A 17,470-nucleotide genomic window follows, 5' to 3' on the forward strand; every position below is an offset into this window, starting at 1 on the left:
ATTTGAAAAATGGGTACAATTAAAATTGACGATTACAAAATTTTGGAATACGATCGAAAGAATTCAAAAAATTAAGGTATTTTTAGATGATTAGGTCTAATATTTATAAACACAAAAAAATCTTAATATTAACAATTTATCTTCAAGCAACAACTAAAAAAGAAAGAAAAAAGATTATGCCGCTGGTATATAATCTGAAGAAAAAGAAACTAAATTTGCCGCATGGAGTATGAACAGTCAAATCTGATTTATATTTACCACACTTCATTTCTGTCAAACAAAAAAAATACTTTTGCATCTGATAAATAATTTTATAAGAATTAAATAGATAATGAATTTTGATTAGGGACCAGATAAAAAAGTATATGGAACTCTTTCAATTGATTTTTTTCTTTCTATGATCAAAATTTTAAAAGAAATTATATTTGCACCACTCCTAGGGCTGAGCATCGGTCGGTTTGATTCCGGATCAATCTAAACCAACTGTCCCAAATTTTTTTAAATGGTCAACTAAACAATAATTTTTTAAGTAAACGCTGAAATTCTTTTGGACCAAACTTTTTGGGACCAGATAAAAAAGTATATGGAACTCTTTCAATTGATTTTTTTCTTTCTATGATCAAAATTTTAAAAGAAATTATATTTGCACCACTCTTAGGGCTGAGCATCGGTCGGTTTGATTCCGGATCAATCTAAACCAACTGTCCCAAATTTTTTTAAATGGTCAACTGAACAATAATTTTTTAAGTAAACGCTGAAATTCTTTTAGACCAAACTTTTTGGTCGGTTCAGTTCAGTTTTGGTTTTTAATTCGGTTTGAACTTATATACAAAATCAAATAATTTTTTTAAAATTTTAGGTCAATTAGCAAAAAAAGTCCTGAAATTTAAATATAAAGTCAAAAAAATCCTTTTTAATTTTAAAAAGTTCAATTTTGTTGCTTTTACGGATCCCCTAACCGAACCAATAACGAAACTCCGAAGTTCTCTAAATGATTTATTGAATCAGATCATTTTCACCCAATAACCGAACTAAGTAATAAACTTCAATTCGATTTCATTCTTATTCGATTTCTGCCCACCCCACGCCTTTCATAAATGACATATGGTATATTGGAAGTATTTTACACTTAAATCAATAGAATTATTTAAGTGTAAAATACTTCCAATATACCATATATTTTGCACTTAAATAATTATTCCTCAAAAGAAAAATAGTATTATTTAAAATCTAACTGTTTCTTATAATATAATTTTTTTAGTCATAATGCGAAGGAAAAAATAAATTTGAAGCTACGTGTCAAAACGTAATATTTTTGTTATTTAGATTACGAAAGGTCAGGTCATATAATAGAATTTTAATAACTTCCAAAATAATACTACGTGGCGAAAATGAATCATTATACAGAACGACACCGTCCATGCGAAGTGGCCCAAAGAAGACCGTTTCAACCAATCACAAATTTGAAAAAGAAAGAAACGGGAAACTAATAATGAAGATTACCAAAAGAAGACTGTACAAACTAAGAAAAAATGTGTTTGATTAATCGCCTTTTTTTGTTAATTTGTAATTATGATCACTAACCAATCCTGCAATTCCTTAATTTCTTGTTGAATTCATACTCATTTTGAAGCAGTCTAAACAAAAAGAAAGACAATTAATAGAATCATAAAGCAAACAATTTGAGAAAGGGATGGGATGGAATCCCTGTTCAGGAATCTCAAAAGTCTCCAACTCCACCACCACCACCAAGAACAAGAACAAGAACAAAATCAACCACAAGTCTCTTGATCACACCAAACCCACCTCAGGTTTTCATTTTTTTGTTCTGGGTTTTCTGAAAAATTAATTTTTATTTGAGTCTTAGTTGCTTGGTTGACTACTACTCATCATCATTGATTCAGTTGTGTCATCATAAATTTCTTTGAGAATTTGCTTCATTATCCAAGATGTTGCTTTGATTACTTCATATTGTATGTGCAGAGCAATCAAAGGTAAATTCTTCCACTAAGAAGGCTCTTAACCCTGGAGGGTCTGATAATATTATTGCACAAACGTTTACATTCTGTGAACTGAGAGCTGCGGCTAAAAACTTCAGAGCAGAATGTTTTCTGGGTGAGGGGGGATTCGGAAGAGTGTATAAAGGATACTTAGAAAGCGTTAATCAGGTTGGTTCAGTTGGTGACGCCATTTTTTTTCCCCGCATAGCAGGACTTAAGCTGCAATTAGCTTGTGTATTGAATGAATTGTCATTTGCTTGTTAATACTTATGCCTTGTTAATCATCATTTCTTTTCTTATCAAATTGTACATCGTCGTCTCTCGTGCAGGTTGTTGCTATCAAGCAACTTAATCGTAATGGTCTGCAAGGGAACAGGGAGTTTCTAGTTGAAGTGTTGATGTTGAGTCTGCTTCACCACTCTAACCTGGTTAATCTAATCGGCTATTGTGCCGATGGAGATCAACGGCTTTTGGTTTATGAATACATGGCCTTAGGGTCTTTGGAAGATCATTTATATGGTATGTGTACATATTTCAATAACTGTATGTGTTCTGTTATGTTTTCCTATTTGTTTTCTTCAATAATAATCAGTGTTGCTTTGGCAGACATTTCCCCTGGTACGAAACGACTTGATTGGAACACACGAATGAAAATAGCAGCTGGGGCAGCAAAAGGGTTGGAATACTTGCATGACAAAGCTAATCCCCCAGTCATATACCGAGATTTAAAGTGCTCCAACATTTTGCTCAGTCAGGGATATCACCCTAAGCTATCTGATTTTGGCTTGGCTAAACTTGGGCCTGTCGGAGATAATACCCACGTTTCAACTAGGGTCATGGGCACCTTCGGATACTGTGCTCCAGAGTATGCTAGGACAGGTCAGCTAACTCTCAAATCTGATGTTTATAGCTTTGGGGTTGTTCTTCTAGAAATCATCACCGGGCGGAGGGCAATTGACAATTCAAAAGTTACAGCTGAACAGAATCTCGTTGCTTGGGTAAGAGACTGATGACTCTAATGAGCTTTATGATTTGCGGTAGTAATCAGTGTTTGCAAGTGAAGCTTGATTTATTTTCAATGCAATACTTGCATATGCAAATTTTAAAACGTTTTTAATTATCTTACATGGAGTTCAATATAGATTATAATTGCATAATCATCCTTTTCTCATTTTATAGTCCTCCCTATTGAGAAGTATGTGAAAGGGGAAAAGAAAGAAAAACGAAATTTCTTTGCTGTTGTGTTATAGTAATGTGATATCGAGTTTGATTGCAGGCAAGGCCCTTGTTAAAGGACCGAAAGAAATTTTCGATGATGGCTGACCCGGCGCTTCAAGGTCAGTATCCTCAGAGGGGTTTGTTCCAGGCTCTTGCTATTGCAGCCATGTGTGTCCAGGAGCAGCCTGATATGAGACCAGTCATAGCTGATGTTGTCACAGCTTTGACTTACCTTGCTGCACAAAAGTACGAGTCCGATTCACAAACAGTTTATACACCTCGCTTGGCGCCTGGCACTCCTAAAACAAAGAAAGAAACAAAGCTCGGTAGTAGCTGAATCTGAGAGGTTGGCATAGAGAGAATCAGTATTTTTCCTTTACTCCTGACAGTATAGCTATACATGGTCATATAGTGTCGTGCTTTGGCTCTCTCATGCCAGTATTTGTATAGTTCTGAAAAATTTAAGTTTTTTCTTGTAACCACACTGCAAAATGACATCTATGGATGTTTAATAGATATAGCATTTGTCTGGTAAATGTTTTCAAGTTGTATCCAAAAGAAAAGATATAACTATGTTATGAGAAAAATGTGGCAGTAATTTACATTTAAACAACTAATTTAATTACAGTGAAGAGATGAACAAGTTTTTTTTTTTATGAATGAAAATGTAATAAAAAAGCCTCGAGAAAAGGCAAACCAACACTCGCAAGCAAAAACCGCTAACGAGAGAGGCAAAAACAAAACAAGTTGATGCAGCTTTCTTACTTCTACTGTCAGTGTATGCCTAATTAACTCAGTTGTGTCCTTAGGCAGGATTATATGCCAACTGCTAGAAATGCCTCATATGGAGTCTTTCTTAGTCTCCACTTTCTTTCTGCAAACTGTTTGGTTCTTTTCCTTCAATACTGTCACCAGGCTCCTCATTAGATTTGGCCTGTCAAATGCGATTCATTTTCAATCTCAAAACAATCACAGGACATAATCCAACTTTCTACTCAATAATCCTATAAACAGCCAACAAAATGGACTATTGAGTTTGCTACCAAATGAAAGGAAAGAATCCAACTTTTTCATTTCTATAGGGTGCAAATAATAATTGTTAAGACATACTATAATCAGTTCAACAACTTCCGTCCTTGTAAAATAACACTGAATTACTAAAAGAACGCTTGCCTTGTTTTTGTCACGCCAACCAAGGCCAAATTTCAATAGACCCATCCTTCTTCCTGGGCTCTCTGAGGAGGCACTTTGAGTACGACCTGGCCTGTGGAAGTATAAGAACATCGGCACTTTAGATATAACATATAAAAAGTTTCCACATGAGCTGTTTCTGAAGAAAGAAAACGTGTTAAAGTGCAACTCGGTGAAAATAGTGATGGTCTTAGTAACATACAGAGGAGAAGATTGTGCTTTATTTTGGCCAGACTCATACTGCAATGTAGCCTCCAACATTGACTCTGCCATAACCGCCCTTTTCTCGATCTGAGTGACTGAAGCCATGGCATTCTCATACTTTTGCTGCAAAAAATATAGTAGTACTATGAAGACAGATAATTGTGGTGTTTTTGAAACATGAAAGATAACCCTATGTTCTAGGGATGAACACTACACAACACTCATCTCTCTGTAAATTTCTAATTAAAAAAAAACGTGTAATCATATTCCGGCTTCAAAAACATACAATAATTAGATAGGCTTTGCATCTTCCTAAATTGCACAACTGAAACAATAAAACTAAAAAAAAGTTGCGATAAAACCTGAAGTTGAGCTACTTCATGTCTCTGAGCAGCTGCCTCTTGCTCGGCACGCAAACGAGCTTCTTCAGTTATCCTTTGTTCTTGCTCTACCCGCATCAGGACCTACAACATGAGTAAGTAGCATGCGTGCCAATAGTTTTTCAACAAACACACATTTGAGACAATATTTACTCCCTAAAATTGAGTAAATGAACATCACAGATAATATAAAAAAATAAACCTGAAGCATCGCAGCTTCCTGTTCTCTCTTGTCAGAAAGAGCTTGCTGAAGATCAGTTACATCTTGCTCCAGTTGCTCAATCTACAGAAGGAACCTTAAGCAAGTTAAGTCTAAGAAGCTCAAATGACAGAGGATAAGGATGTTATACTTAGTGAATCAGCCGGCTCAGTTTGAGAAATAGATAAAATCATCTGTATGCTGGTCTTTTTTGGATAATCCTTTTGTTTTTTACTGTTTATATCAATTAATTTCACAGAAGGTTTCCTGAGTAGGTGTATGCCGATTATTGGTGGACGCTAAATACAAGGTTTCAATGAATAAAATTTAAATGCAAAAACATTAAGAACAAGATTGCAGAAATATTTGTTATCCGCCAACACATACCGTAAAGGATTATAATTCAGATTCAAAAAGGAAAGGTGCTGACAAAACCTAATTGTTCACAGGAACTACTTTCAAATAAGACATTTGACTGATGGATGGACAAGACTTACGCAGAGCATCAGAATTGATTAGGCTATGTTATCTATATAACTGATCCAACTACCTTGCAGAAGAGAACTGGAGAAAAGGACTATGCATTTCCTTTTTGTATGTACATTTTTTAAATATGTGGGTAGAAAGAAGCAATAATGGTCATCCAAATCAACTCTGAATTTACCTTTGCACTCAGCTGCCTTCGGTTATCTGCTTTAACTAACTCCATGAACGCTGTCTCCAGCTCCTCAGCTCTACAAGAAGACAAGAATAACACAAAATACAGTGAGATATTTCGTTAATATATTTTAAAGATAGAAAAAGGGAATCTGACAGCATAGTATTGGCCCCTAAGATGTTTGTATTTCTTCTCCATAATGTAAGCTTAATATAACAACTACATCCTACAAAGCTGTGGAAAACAAAGACTGCAGTAAGTACTAACCTAAGAATAGCAGATCTTTTCTCTTCTAACAACCTACAAAGTTCAACCTTCATCCAGACCACCTGCAAGCAAGCTGTTAATAGCTGAAAGTCAAACAATATATTTTAAAACTTTCCAAATAACAAGAAGAAAAATGTAAGTTTGCATCAACTGAATGTTTCTTCGAGATTTGAGCTGCAAAAACAAAAAAGAGAAACGCACCTGCTCCTGAAGGTCGGGTAGTGAATCTACTTCAGTATCAACAGTAAGGCTACCAAGTAAAGCATCTAGGTGAGAAGATGGATGCTCCGGTTTAGATTCTTCACCTTTACAAATCTTTTCTTCTTCTTTCAGTGACTCAGGATCATGCTTGAAACTGTACAGCTTCGATGCAAGGCCCTTTGAATCCTTCCAAACTCGACCTTTCTTGGATCTTTCCTCGACTACTAGTAGTACTGCTGGTCTATGCTTTTCCCTCAACTCCAGTAATCTAGCTTCATTCACAGCCATAAAACCCATGCAAGCAGTAAAAACCAGCTGACTGCTATCAAATGTTGACCCAGAAAGGGATTGCAACAAAGTAATAGCATCCCCTGCATCTTTAGTTGTCACTAAGGCTGGACCTACAAGAAATTGATTGACATGGGATTTAGTTGCTCTAAATTCCCTAAGCATCTAGACAAGTTTCATTCAGTTTGCACAGAAAATTGAATCAAAACTAAAACAGAAAAGAAAAATGCACATATTGCATAACATATCCTAACCATTACCATATAATTCCATTAATGCAAGTGCAGTTCGAAACAACATTACACGGTTTCCTTCAAATAGAAGAACATCCCATATTCGAAGAACTGAGAAGGAGAAACATTGCGGTTCAAAGTCAATATGTAAAAATTCAAATTAAGGAAACATGCATAAATGGAAAACTCAATGTAATTTCCATAGAAACCGAATAACCTCACCACTTTCCCAAGGAATCATATTGACAAAGATGGAAAGGAACCAAGGTCCAGAGATCCATGCCACCTGCACTCCCAAGTAATCTAGATGATTAACTGCACAAGAGGCATGAATGGTATGAAAAACTATCCGCATATATTATTGTGATAAAATGACAATAGACTAGACTGCAAATTTCAACTAGTGTTGAACATAGACCAACCCAGTTTAGGAAATCTTTCTCGCATCAACTCTTCAAAAACTAGTTGATCTACCTGACAACACAAAGTAACTTGTTTAATGAAGATAAAAAGTAACTAACAGCTCTTCTTAAACAATTAATATATCATAATCTAAATGAATAAATGTACGCCGTAAGCCCAAAAGGAGTACTTTTAATATGGAATGACTCGCACCTGCGATTCTATCATCTCTTCTGTATAGTATCCATCAAAATAATCATCAATTATTCCCACTAAAGTCCTGCGGAATTAAAATAAAACATGCTGGTCCATCAAGCTTCTCCAGATGTAAGGTATATGTATATAAACTGACGTATGGTGCACTCATTTATAGAGGGCAATAACCAGATAATCCAGTAATCTTAAAATCCATTTGTATGTATCAAGAAAATAAATGAAATTTTGTTGTGTTGCATAGTGAAAAACAACAATATAACTTATGCTATAGATACGATAAATGCACATTCATACACTTCATGCAATGACTTCTACTAAATTCCTTTTCAACATATCTTTGTCTAAAATGATGAACAAAAGAAGTGAACTTCAGAAACATACCAAAATGCATTTTCCTCTGGCATCAAAAGTAGCAATAGTCCAGCAAAGAAATTCATTGCCTGCATTATGTTCGTAGTAAAGTAAATACAGATATGATCAAAACAGATATTTGTCAATCATGTCTTTATTGATGTTAATAAAAGAACAACATAGTAGGAAACAACGAAGCTCTGCAACACTTATGACTGGCATGCAACCCAACATGATGACTTATAAACCTAAATTATGCCAATACCTGGAAAATCATGTTTATAACTGTAACAGACTAAAAAATGATTATCTTTTTTGGTTTGTGAAGCTCAGAAATTAAATATGTCCATGGTTACAGTCTAATTCTCCAAATATTCCAATAAAAGCCTGGAAAATTGACGTATAACAGTCCACTAAGTAGGTGGAATGAAAAGGTTCAACAAGGTCACGCCTCAGCAATCAAAAGCCAGCAATAGCATTTGTGAGGTTTGATGCCTTGCATTTTAGGTAACTGCAATTTATGGTTGACTATCAAGAGCAATCTGAATTTTAGCATAGCATCAGCGTCAGAACCTTGGCAAAGTTGTGAATTTTTGCTTGCAGTTTACATGCTTTATTTGAACAAGAGATATAGAACAAAACTAGTGGTACTGAAAATGAGAAAGCATGAGAGGAGATAGAGGAGGACAATCAACATAAAAATGTTTCTAAAGCAAGGGAAGTCTATAGTTTTTCTATTTTAGTGGTTCAAAATCTTTATCTTCGTAAGAACAATGTGTAAACAAACTTTCCAAAATGAACAGATTAGACTGACCACATAAGGGTTAAGCTAAAATGCACGCAAGAAGATGGTTCAGACTTCAACTACCTGACAATACCCAACAGAGGGGTTATGCCGTGCATATGCTAAAAGTAAACGCCTCAACGACTCCCTGCCGTGCTCATCCAAAGCAGGATGACCTGGAAAAGTTCGCGGTATATCCTGCAATATAAACATAAAGATCATTCTAGGGAGAAACCTGAATTTCAATCCCAGACAAAAGAAGTAGCACCTACAAATTTAAAAGATTGAACGATAAAGTCCAAGGCGCATGCATCTAATGACCTTCTCAATCTGCCTTTTCCATTTCTTTGGTGCACCAGTTGAGCTACTATGGTCCTTGCTTTCATCATCATTAGTTTCTTCAGCAACCAAGTCCTCATAATATCTTTCAACACGGCGGACCTTTATCCCAACAAATGCTTGCCATACCTATTATGGGAAAAATTTAACACGCTCACTCTTTTCAAATATTAGCGCTAAAAGAACATTATTGAATCCAATTGTGTCTACTTTACCTCTCCTCTAAGATCCTTTGGAACTCCCCCATGAACAAGGAACTCAAGTTCTTCTTTACAGTGAAATAATGGTTTTGGTGAAGTATTATCATCTGCATAAGTGTTTTCTGGGGATGTTTTGACATTTTCATCTAAGGCATCCTTAAAACAAACCTCCTCCTCAGCATCCACCTCGGTTTCTCCTCTAACAAGTCCTGCCTCAGTTGTTGAGAGAAGATGATCTTGGCTTGCAGTGATTTGTCTGTCTTTTGTATTTTTTACCTCCTTAACACGTGAACTCATCAAACTCTCAATGGCATGGAGGGATAGTCTAGTCTCAGACCATGTTTGAACCTTACCTGCCTTAGTTGATTTTAAAAGATGTTCATTCTTTTTAGGTTCTTCTGAAAGCTGCTCTTTGTTTTCTAGTTCTTCTGAATGCCCCACCTCATTTTCTAGCTCTTTTAAATGTTGCAACTCGGTTTCTGGTTCTTGTGAATTCTGTCTTTCCTGTTTAGCTACCTCTAAGATTTGGTCTTCCTTTTGGGAATTTTTAGAATGCTGTACCTCTTTTCCGAGTTCTTCTAAAGGATGCACCTCCTTATGGTCTTTCTCTGAAAATTGCACCTCTGGTTCCTCTGAAAATCGCACCTCCTTCCAAGGATCAGATTCTTTTGAACCATCAGAATCAGACTTCTTAGCACTTGAATCATCCTCAGCTTGAGCACTTTGCAGAATGGTCTCGCCTTCCGATTCAGAAGTTCCAGCCTGCAAACTCTCACTAAATTGCTCCTCAAACGAGCACAATTTTCCGGAATTTGTTTGTTGTTCAAGGAAATCCCCCCATTTCTTTGATCTCTCCTCCTCTTCCTCCTGCTAACATCAATATATAACTAAGTATGAAATCACAACTTGAAGCTGTTAATTATCATGAACAAAAGGAAAAATGGAATTGACCTTGTAGATGTTAACGTACTCTCTATATCTCTGTGCGTGCTGAGGTCTCAAAGCAAAACCATAGGAATCCCTGAAGACAAACAATAATAATAATTAGAAACAAAAAAGAAATCAATCTCCTTAACATAAACAAAATATTGTCGGAATGATAATAAGAAACATGCCTGGAATCAACCTCTAAAGACCGCCTACTCAACAACGACAACAACATACTTTACGACACATAGCTCTTGCATTCATTCCATACGGTCCAATTCTAACCTATTGCATCAAAAAATTCCATTGTTTTGTGTGTTTTGCTCAAAATCGCAACAATTTTTACTAAATTCCGCAGTGGTTCAATCAGAAAAAAGAAGAGAAATGGTTTTTGTTCTTCATGGAAAGAAAATGAGGGAGAGAATTGTTCAAAGGAAACATGGGAGAAAGTTGAGCAGAGGCAGACGCGTGGATGAGTCTGAGAATGCAGCTTGTGGTATAGAATAAAGTTAATCTCCGCCATTTTCGATCACATTTTTCTTCTAGGTACCACTCTCTAACATTCATTTTTGCCTCTAAAAACTGGACAACCAACGATGAAACGGTGGCTAACAATCAACCCCGGTCCCCAACTTTTGGACCTCGGTCTATAAATCCCCTAAATATAAATTTCGGCCAGTAAAAAAAAAACTCATTGTTTGATTTGGAAGCAATAAACTCTTTACCGTCTATTTTGGATTAACACTGTGACGTGGCATTAAAGATAAAATATCATCCCAATCAGTCACATGCAGACCTTTTCATGGACGGGGCTGGGCCCACCGGATTTTAAATTTTTTATACAAGTTTAAGACTCGAACCTTATAGTATTTCCGAAGAAATTACACTATATACCATCCTTCATATTTTTATTTATATGGTTCCTTTTTAATTTCAGCCTCACACGGATTTCACAGCAAATGCAGTGCACGCTCTTTTTTCATTCAAAAAATGATTTAGAAATTTAAAATATATTAAGTGATAACGTAGCACATCTAGTAGGGGCGAAGCAACCTCGCCAGGAACGAACATCGCTAAGTCAAGCATTTTACCGACCTGGTAACAATTCCCGACCTTCTTGAAATCATAGAACGCATGACTTGGGGGGTCACCGGATCGATGGGAATTCAAACATCATCCGAGACAATCATGTCTGATAAGGTCGGACCAAGAATCGTACCCGAGCTCTGAAGTATGTCCAATTCAGACCTAAGCCGAGCTCCGAGCTCCTGAGCCCGAAAGACTGGACCATCTGGTCCGAGCTCTGAGCTGCTCTCAGATACAGGAACCATGATAACTTGACTCCCAAGATATCCGGGCTCCGAGGTCCTGCCCGAGAGCGCTCACTCGTGTACCAGATCCTGGGACCACAGAAGATCTTCTGACAGGTACGTGAGGAATGTTCCCTCTGACACACCTAACAACCCGTGCCACCCGCAGGGATATTCTACCACGTCAGCATAACTGATTCTTGGGACCACTGGGCTCACAGCCTGCCAGCAAGGCAGGTTTGTCCTTAAACCCTAACTATAAATAGAGGGTTTAAGGACAAACCCTAGGTAATTTCTTTTTCTCTACTCTAAGCACTCTCTTTTCTCTTCTTCTTCTTCCTTTACCTCAAATCTTACTTGAGCGTCGGAGTGAACGTCCGGTGACCCCCACCGGAGTTCTTTCTGACCTCTGTCTGTTTGTGGTGTGCAGGTCGTTATAGCTCGGATCCTGTTTGGTGATTTATCACTTGGCGCCGTCTGTGGGAATCCGTTTTGTATTCCCCTGTTCTACTCTGGTTCTCTTGACGTTGCTGATCAGAACTTGACAAGAAACAATGGCTGATGATCCTGTTTTGGACAGGGTAGATCCTCTGGGAACTACGGTTACCGATACTAACTTGGTTGGTGGAGTCTCTGCTAGTGGTCGGACCTCTGTGATCACTGGCTTAACTCCTCCGGCGAATGCTCAGGTGGGAGGATCCAGGGCCTCCGGCAGTGGAGCTGGATTTGTGCCTTTATATGGGTTGGAAAACTATCCAAGGGCGAACCCTTTTGCTTCAGATGCAAGTCACACCCACTTATCAACCCCAGGAACCACCGTGCCTCAGAGTTTCCTCCACAATACCTTGTCTCCCACTCAACTCAACTTCCCGGTAGACGCTACACTGGTGGCTACGGGAACAGGAACAACTTCTGGGCAAGATATACCTCCGGCGGTCTTACAAGCTCAAGAATATTTAGAATACATGGCTCGCCAGCTGCACCAGGCCCAGCAGATGCACTTTGCAGTCATGTCCCAGTATTACCCAAGTTACAATCCCTCGGCCACCCCCGTGGCCCCCCCACCCCAAGCTGCTGAGTTTCAGGATGGTCGTCCTCCGAGAGAGGAAGGTCGGAGCGATCACCCACGACCCAGACCTAGAGGTCCCACAGAGCATCAAGCACCCAGAGGCGAAGATCATCGTGACACTAATTTGCCGAGAGACGAAGGTCGGCATGATCGCCCTCTGCCGAGAGACGAAGGTCGGCATGATCGCCCTCTGCCGAGAGACGAAGGTCGGCATGATCGCCCTTTTCCGAGAGACGAAGGTCGGAATGATCCTCCTCCTCCTCGAAGGGAGGGGGTGCAAGACGAGAATCTACCACCGGGGACACAGCGCGGTGACGCTGGTTTGGGGAGGGGAGACCCAGACCCGGAGGCAGATCCTCTGCGGACCGCGAGGGCAGGAGTCCCACCGGTCAGGAGAAACGGGGCAGAGAGTGTTCACAGCTCGGGTGCAGCATCTCAGCATCAGAAAACTTTGCATGACGAGGTTACTCGTCTGGTCCAGGCCGAGCTGGATAGGCACAAAGGGCACAAGGCAGAGTCTCGACCTTTTACTACCTGTGGCATTGCTAGCCCTTTGTCAAAGGCTATATGGGATGACCCATTTCCAGATAAGTTTAAATATCCGCCCATTGACAGATATAACGGTAAATCCGACCCGATGACTCATTTAAGTTGCTTTCAGGTTGCCATGGGAGTTCAAAGTGTCTCGGACGCCACAGTGTGCAAAGTGTTCCCCTCGACGTTGAGTGATGCGGCGCAAAAGTGGTACCAGAACCTCAAGGAGGGCTCTATTACTAGTTTCAGGGAGCTTGCTATGGCTTTCAAAACTCATTTTGCCCCGAGCATCGAACGAAAGAAAAGATCCAGTGATTTGAAGAAGTGCTTTCAAAAACCGGGAGAAAGTTTAAAAGCTTACATTGCTCGGTTCAATGCCGAGGCGATCATGATAGAAGATTTGAATGATGATACCGCCATCGATGCTATGAAAGATAACACCAGCATGCAAGTCTTCCGAGACAGCCTGATCACCAACCCGGTTGACACTTACACCGAGTTGATGGACAGGGCTTGGAATTATATCAATCTTGACGAGGAAAGGCAGAGGAAGTCTTATGGGACGGCTAGCCCGGTTCCCAGTAAAACACAGAACACTCAGGGATCTAACCGTAACCAAGATCGGTACCGACCTCTGAACGAGACTTCGGGGTACAGAGGTAACAAGCCATTCAATGCTCAGACCAGTCCGCCAAGCACGGGGCCTGGACCTAAGCCAAGTTTCAGTATTGGAGGAGGAACGGAAGGATATGTGGATCGAGCAGGAGTACCGAGACAATACGTGCCACTTAACACGCCAAGGGAGCAGATTCTATCCTGGATCAAGCACAACAACGAAGAGATTCGTTATCCACCAAGGCTAGTGAAAGATGGAGACCGATCCAAGTTCTGTGATTTTCATGATGGTTATGGCCACGAAACGGAGGAATGTGGACGTTTGCGAAGCGAGATAGACAAATTAGTCTGCCAGGGGCGATTACAACATTTTGTTGTGGCCAAGGAGGGCCAAGACCGAGGAAATACGAGGGTCAACTCGGTCAGGTCGGAGCCCGGGGGGAGTAGGGAAGCCCAATCCCCATCAAAGAAAACACAAGTCACGGGAGTAATCAACACTATCTCAGGAGGAACCTCAGAATCCGAGTATGGTCGCAAACGCAGAAAGAAAAAGCAAAAGATGGTCATGTCGGTATCTACCGGGTCGCCATGGCCTAACATTGTTTTCGGGCCAGAGGATGCGAAAGGAGTAGATTTTCCTCATGAAGACGCTTTGATTGTATCGGCCATCATTGGTTCAAAATGGGTAAAACGATTGCTGGTGGACGATGGAAGCTCGGTTAACTTGTTGACTCTATCAGTCTTTTTGACAATGGGAGGATCCAAGACTGACCTCAAGCCTGTGAACATTCCTCTCCTGGGGCTGGGGGGAGCTCCGGTCACCCCAGAGGGCATGGTCGAGCTAGACTTAGAGCTCGGCATCGAAATACCTCAGGAGGACGGAACAGAGGGAATCCTGGCGGAACCAACACGGAAGGTACGTTCACTGTTCATGATAGTTGACATGCCTCTTGCTTATAATGGTATTCTTGGTAGACCCATGTTGTATAGCACAGGTGCAGTGACTAGTATTCGTTACTTGATGATGAAAATCCCAGTAAAAAACGAGGTCATAACTATCAGGGGAAACCAAACCCTATCTAGGCAATGTTACATGGCCACTATGGGCAGCACGGTGGAAACGATGAACATCGATACACCCGAGCTGCTCATCAGAGAGAAAAAAGCTCAGAAACCCCGAGAAAACTTAGAAACGATTGAACTTACAGAGGGATCCGAGATGTATGTAAAGCTGGGCGTAGACTGGCCAGACGAGCACCGGGAAGCTATCATAGCTCGGATAAAACAGTATGTGGAAGAGTTTACCAACAAGCCAGAGGATATTGGGGGGGTAGACCCTAAGATCATCTCGCACAAGTTAAACGTGGATGCAAAATGCAAGCCTGTCAAGCAAAAGAAAAGAACTTTCTCTCTAGAGAAACAGATTGCTATCCGAGACGAAGTGGAGAAGCTCTTGAAAGCCGGGTTCATCAGGAAAGTAGACTACCCTGAATGGCTGGCCAATGTAGTCTTGATCAAAAAGTCCAACGGTAGATGGAGGCTTTGTATAGATTTCACTGATCTAAACAATGCCTGCCCAAAGGACAGTTTTCCTCTGCCAAACATTGACCAACTGGTGGACGCGACGTGCGGATTTGCGGTCTATGCCTTCTTAGATGCTTCGCAGGGATATCACCAGATCCCGATGAGTAAAGATGACGAAGAAAAAACAGCTTTCACAACGGATCTGGGGACCTATTGCTACAAGAAGATGCCTTTTGGTTTGAAAAATGCTGGAGCAACCTATCAAAGACTCATGAATCATGTTTTTAAAGATCAACTGGGCAAAAATGTCGAGGTTTATGTGGATGACATAGTAGTAAAATCTAAGGGGATCGAGGATCACGCACAGGATTTGGCAGAAACTTTTGAAAAGCTGAAGGGTTTTAACCTCAAGCTGAATCCAGAAAAGTGTGTTTTCGCAGTCCGCTCGGGGAAATTTCTAGGGCACCTCATCTCGGAGAAAGGCATTGAGGCCAACCCGGAGAAAATCGAGGCAGTGATGAGCATGAAAGCACCCAGCTCGGTGAAGGAGGTACAAAAGTTGAACGGGAGAGTAACGGCGTTGGGCAGATTCATGAGTTGCTCGGCCAAACGATGTTTGCCATTTTTCAAAATCCTGAAGAATACAAAGAATTTCAAGTGGACAGAGGAGTGTAACGCAGCTTTTGAAGAGCTGAAGGTTTACCTCAGCACACCCCCGGTGCTAGGTAGACCTGAGCCCGGAGAAATCTTATACTTATATCTCTCGGTGAATGACGAGACAGCAGCAGCAGTCCTTGTGAAGGAGGATAAGGGTCTGCAAACCCCAGTCTACTATCTCAGTAGAGTCTTGAAAGGCCCGGAGGTCAGATACCCAAAAATTGAGAAATTTGCTTTGGCATTGAAGGTGGCGGCGGAAAAACTAAGGAGATATTTCGAGGCTCACATCATTGTAGTACGTACGAACCAACCTTTGAGAAAGGCGCTGCAGAGGCCAGAGATGTCGGGACGGCTGGTCAGCTGGTCGGTCCAGCTGGGAGGATATGACATCCGGTATGAACCAAGACCGGCTCTGAAAGCACAAGTATTGGCAGATTTTATAGCTGAGACCACAGCAAGCGACCAACCTGAGGAACCCGACGGACAACTTCTACGGTGGGTATTAGAAGTCGACGGGGCATCAAATCTGGATGGATCTGGAGCGGGCGTAGTCTTGAAAGGCCCTCACGGAGTCACACTCCGAAGCTCGGTAAAATTCGATTTCCCGGCATCCAACAATGCCGCGGAGTATGAGGCTCTGTTGATCGGATTGAGAATGGTAAACGTGGTCAAGGCCGAGCACGTAACGATAAGGAGTGATTCTCAGTTAGTCGTTTGCCAAATCTTGGGTACTTTTGAAGCTCGGGATTCGGAAATGAGGAGATACGTGGACAGAGTCAAGTTCTTCTTGAACAAGATTCAGGAGCTCGGAGGAAAATGGGTGATAGAGCAAGTTCCTCGCTTGGAAAACCAAGAGGCCGATGTATTAGCCAAAGCAGCAACAGTGAACGAAAAAATACCGGGGGCTCATTTCTCTGTTCAAAAGCATTCCAGTATCGACAACCATGAAACCATTTTTCTAACTCAGCCGTTGGAAAATTGGATGCAAGGTATAGCCCACTACCTGATGGATGGAACTCTGCCAGAAAATAGAGATAAAGCCTACAAAATCTTGCGACAAGCTCCGTACTACGCGTTCCTCGACGGAGTCTTGTACAGAAAGTCATTCACCCACCCGTGGTCGAGATGCTTGACGGCAGAAGAAGGGGAGTATGTGTTGAGAGAAATACATGAAGGTATTTGTGGGGCACACATAGCTCCTCGCATGTTAGCAAAGAAAGCAGTGTTGCAGGGCTACTACTGGCCCTTGATGGTCAGACAGGCAGAGGAGATAGTAAAGAAGTGTGAAAACTGTCAGAGGCACCAGAACATCCGACACGCTCCTACTACAGAGCAGTGCCCTATTACTAGTCCTTGGCCATTTGCAACGTGGGGAATTGACATCCTGGGGCCTTTCACGCCAACCACGGGGCAGAAAAAGTTCTTGATAGTGGCAGTAGATCACTTTACTAAGTGGCTCGAGGTAGAGGCAGTGAGCACCATCACAGAAGCTCGGATCCGGGATTTCTTCTGGAGGCAAATCGTGTGTCGTTTCGGTATACCCAGAGCGTTGGTAACTGATAACGGAAAGCAGTTCAACTGCCGAGCCTTCAAGGAATTTTGCAACGACTTGCACATTGACTTACGTTTCACTTCAGTAGTTCACCCACAGAGCAATGGGATGACCGAAGTAACCAACCGGACGATCCTAAAAGGGCTCAAGG

At 40.8% G+C, this 17,470-nt stretch overlaps 2 protein-coding genes across 2 annotated transcripts; one reads left to right on the top strand and one right to left on the bottom strand.

The window, feature by feature from the left end:
- Positions 1–1,509: 1,509 nt before the first annotated feature.
- Positions 1,510–3,754, top strand: LOC126677266 (probable serine/threonine-protein kinase PBL7). Its single transcript, XM_050371812.2, has 5 exons — positions 1,510–1,811; positions 1,984–2,168; positions 2,330–2,519; positions 2,607–2,998; positions 3,277–3,754. Exons 1-5 carry the CDS (start codon positions 1,694–1,696, stop codon positions 3,553–3,555), a joined length of 1,164 nt encoding a protein of 387 aa, XP_050227769.1. The 5' UTR covers positions 1,510–1,693; the 3' UTR covers positions 3,556–3,754.
- Positions 3,704–10,697, bottom strand: LOC126677265 (uncharacterized). The gene is made up of 17 exons (XM_050371811.2): positions 10,247–10,697; positions 10,083–10,152; positions 9,147–9,998; positions 8,914–9,060; positions 8,677–8,790; positions 7,839–7,897; positions 7,455–7,521; positions 7,062–7,125; positions 6,867–6,950; positions 6,319–6,719; positions 6,118–6,179; positions 5,857–5,926; positions 5,196–5,276; positions 4,976–5,077; positions 4,612–4,736; positions 4,392–4,482; positions 3,704–4,152 (listed from the first exon to the last, which is right to left on the bottom strand). Exons 1-17 carry the CDS (start codon positions 10,291–10,293, stop codon positions 4,075–4,077), a joined length of 2,514 nt encoding a protein of 837 aa, XP_050227768.1. The 5' UTR covers positions 10,294–10,697; the 3' UTR covers positions 3,704–4,074.
- Positions 10,698–17,470: the final 6,773 nt, after the last annotated feature.

Source organism: Mercurialis annua, linkage group LG4 (genome assembly GCF_937616625.2).
Source record: "Mercurialis annua linkage group LG4, ddMerAnnu1.2, whole genome shotgun sequence".
Taxonomy (NCBI): Eukaryota; Viridiplantae; Streptophyta; class Magnoliopsida; order Malpighiales; family Euphorbiaceae; genus Mercurialis; species Mercurialis annua.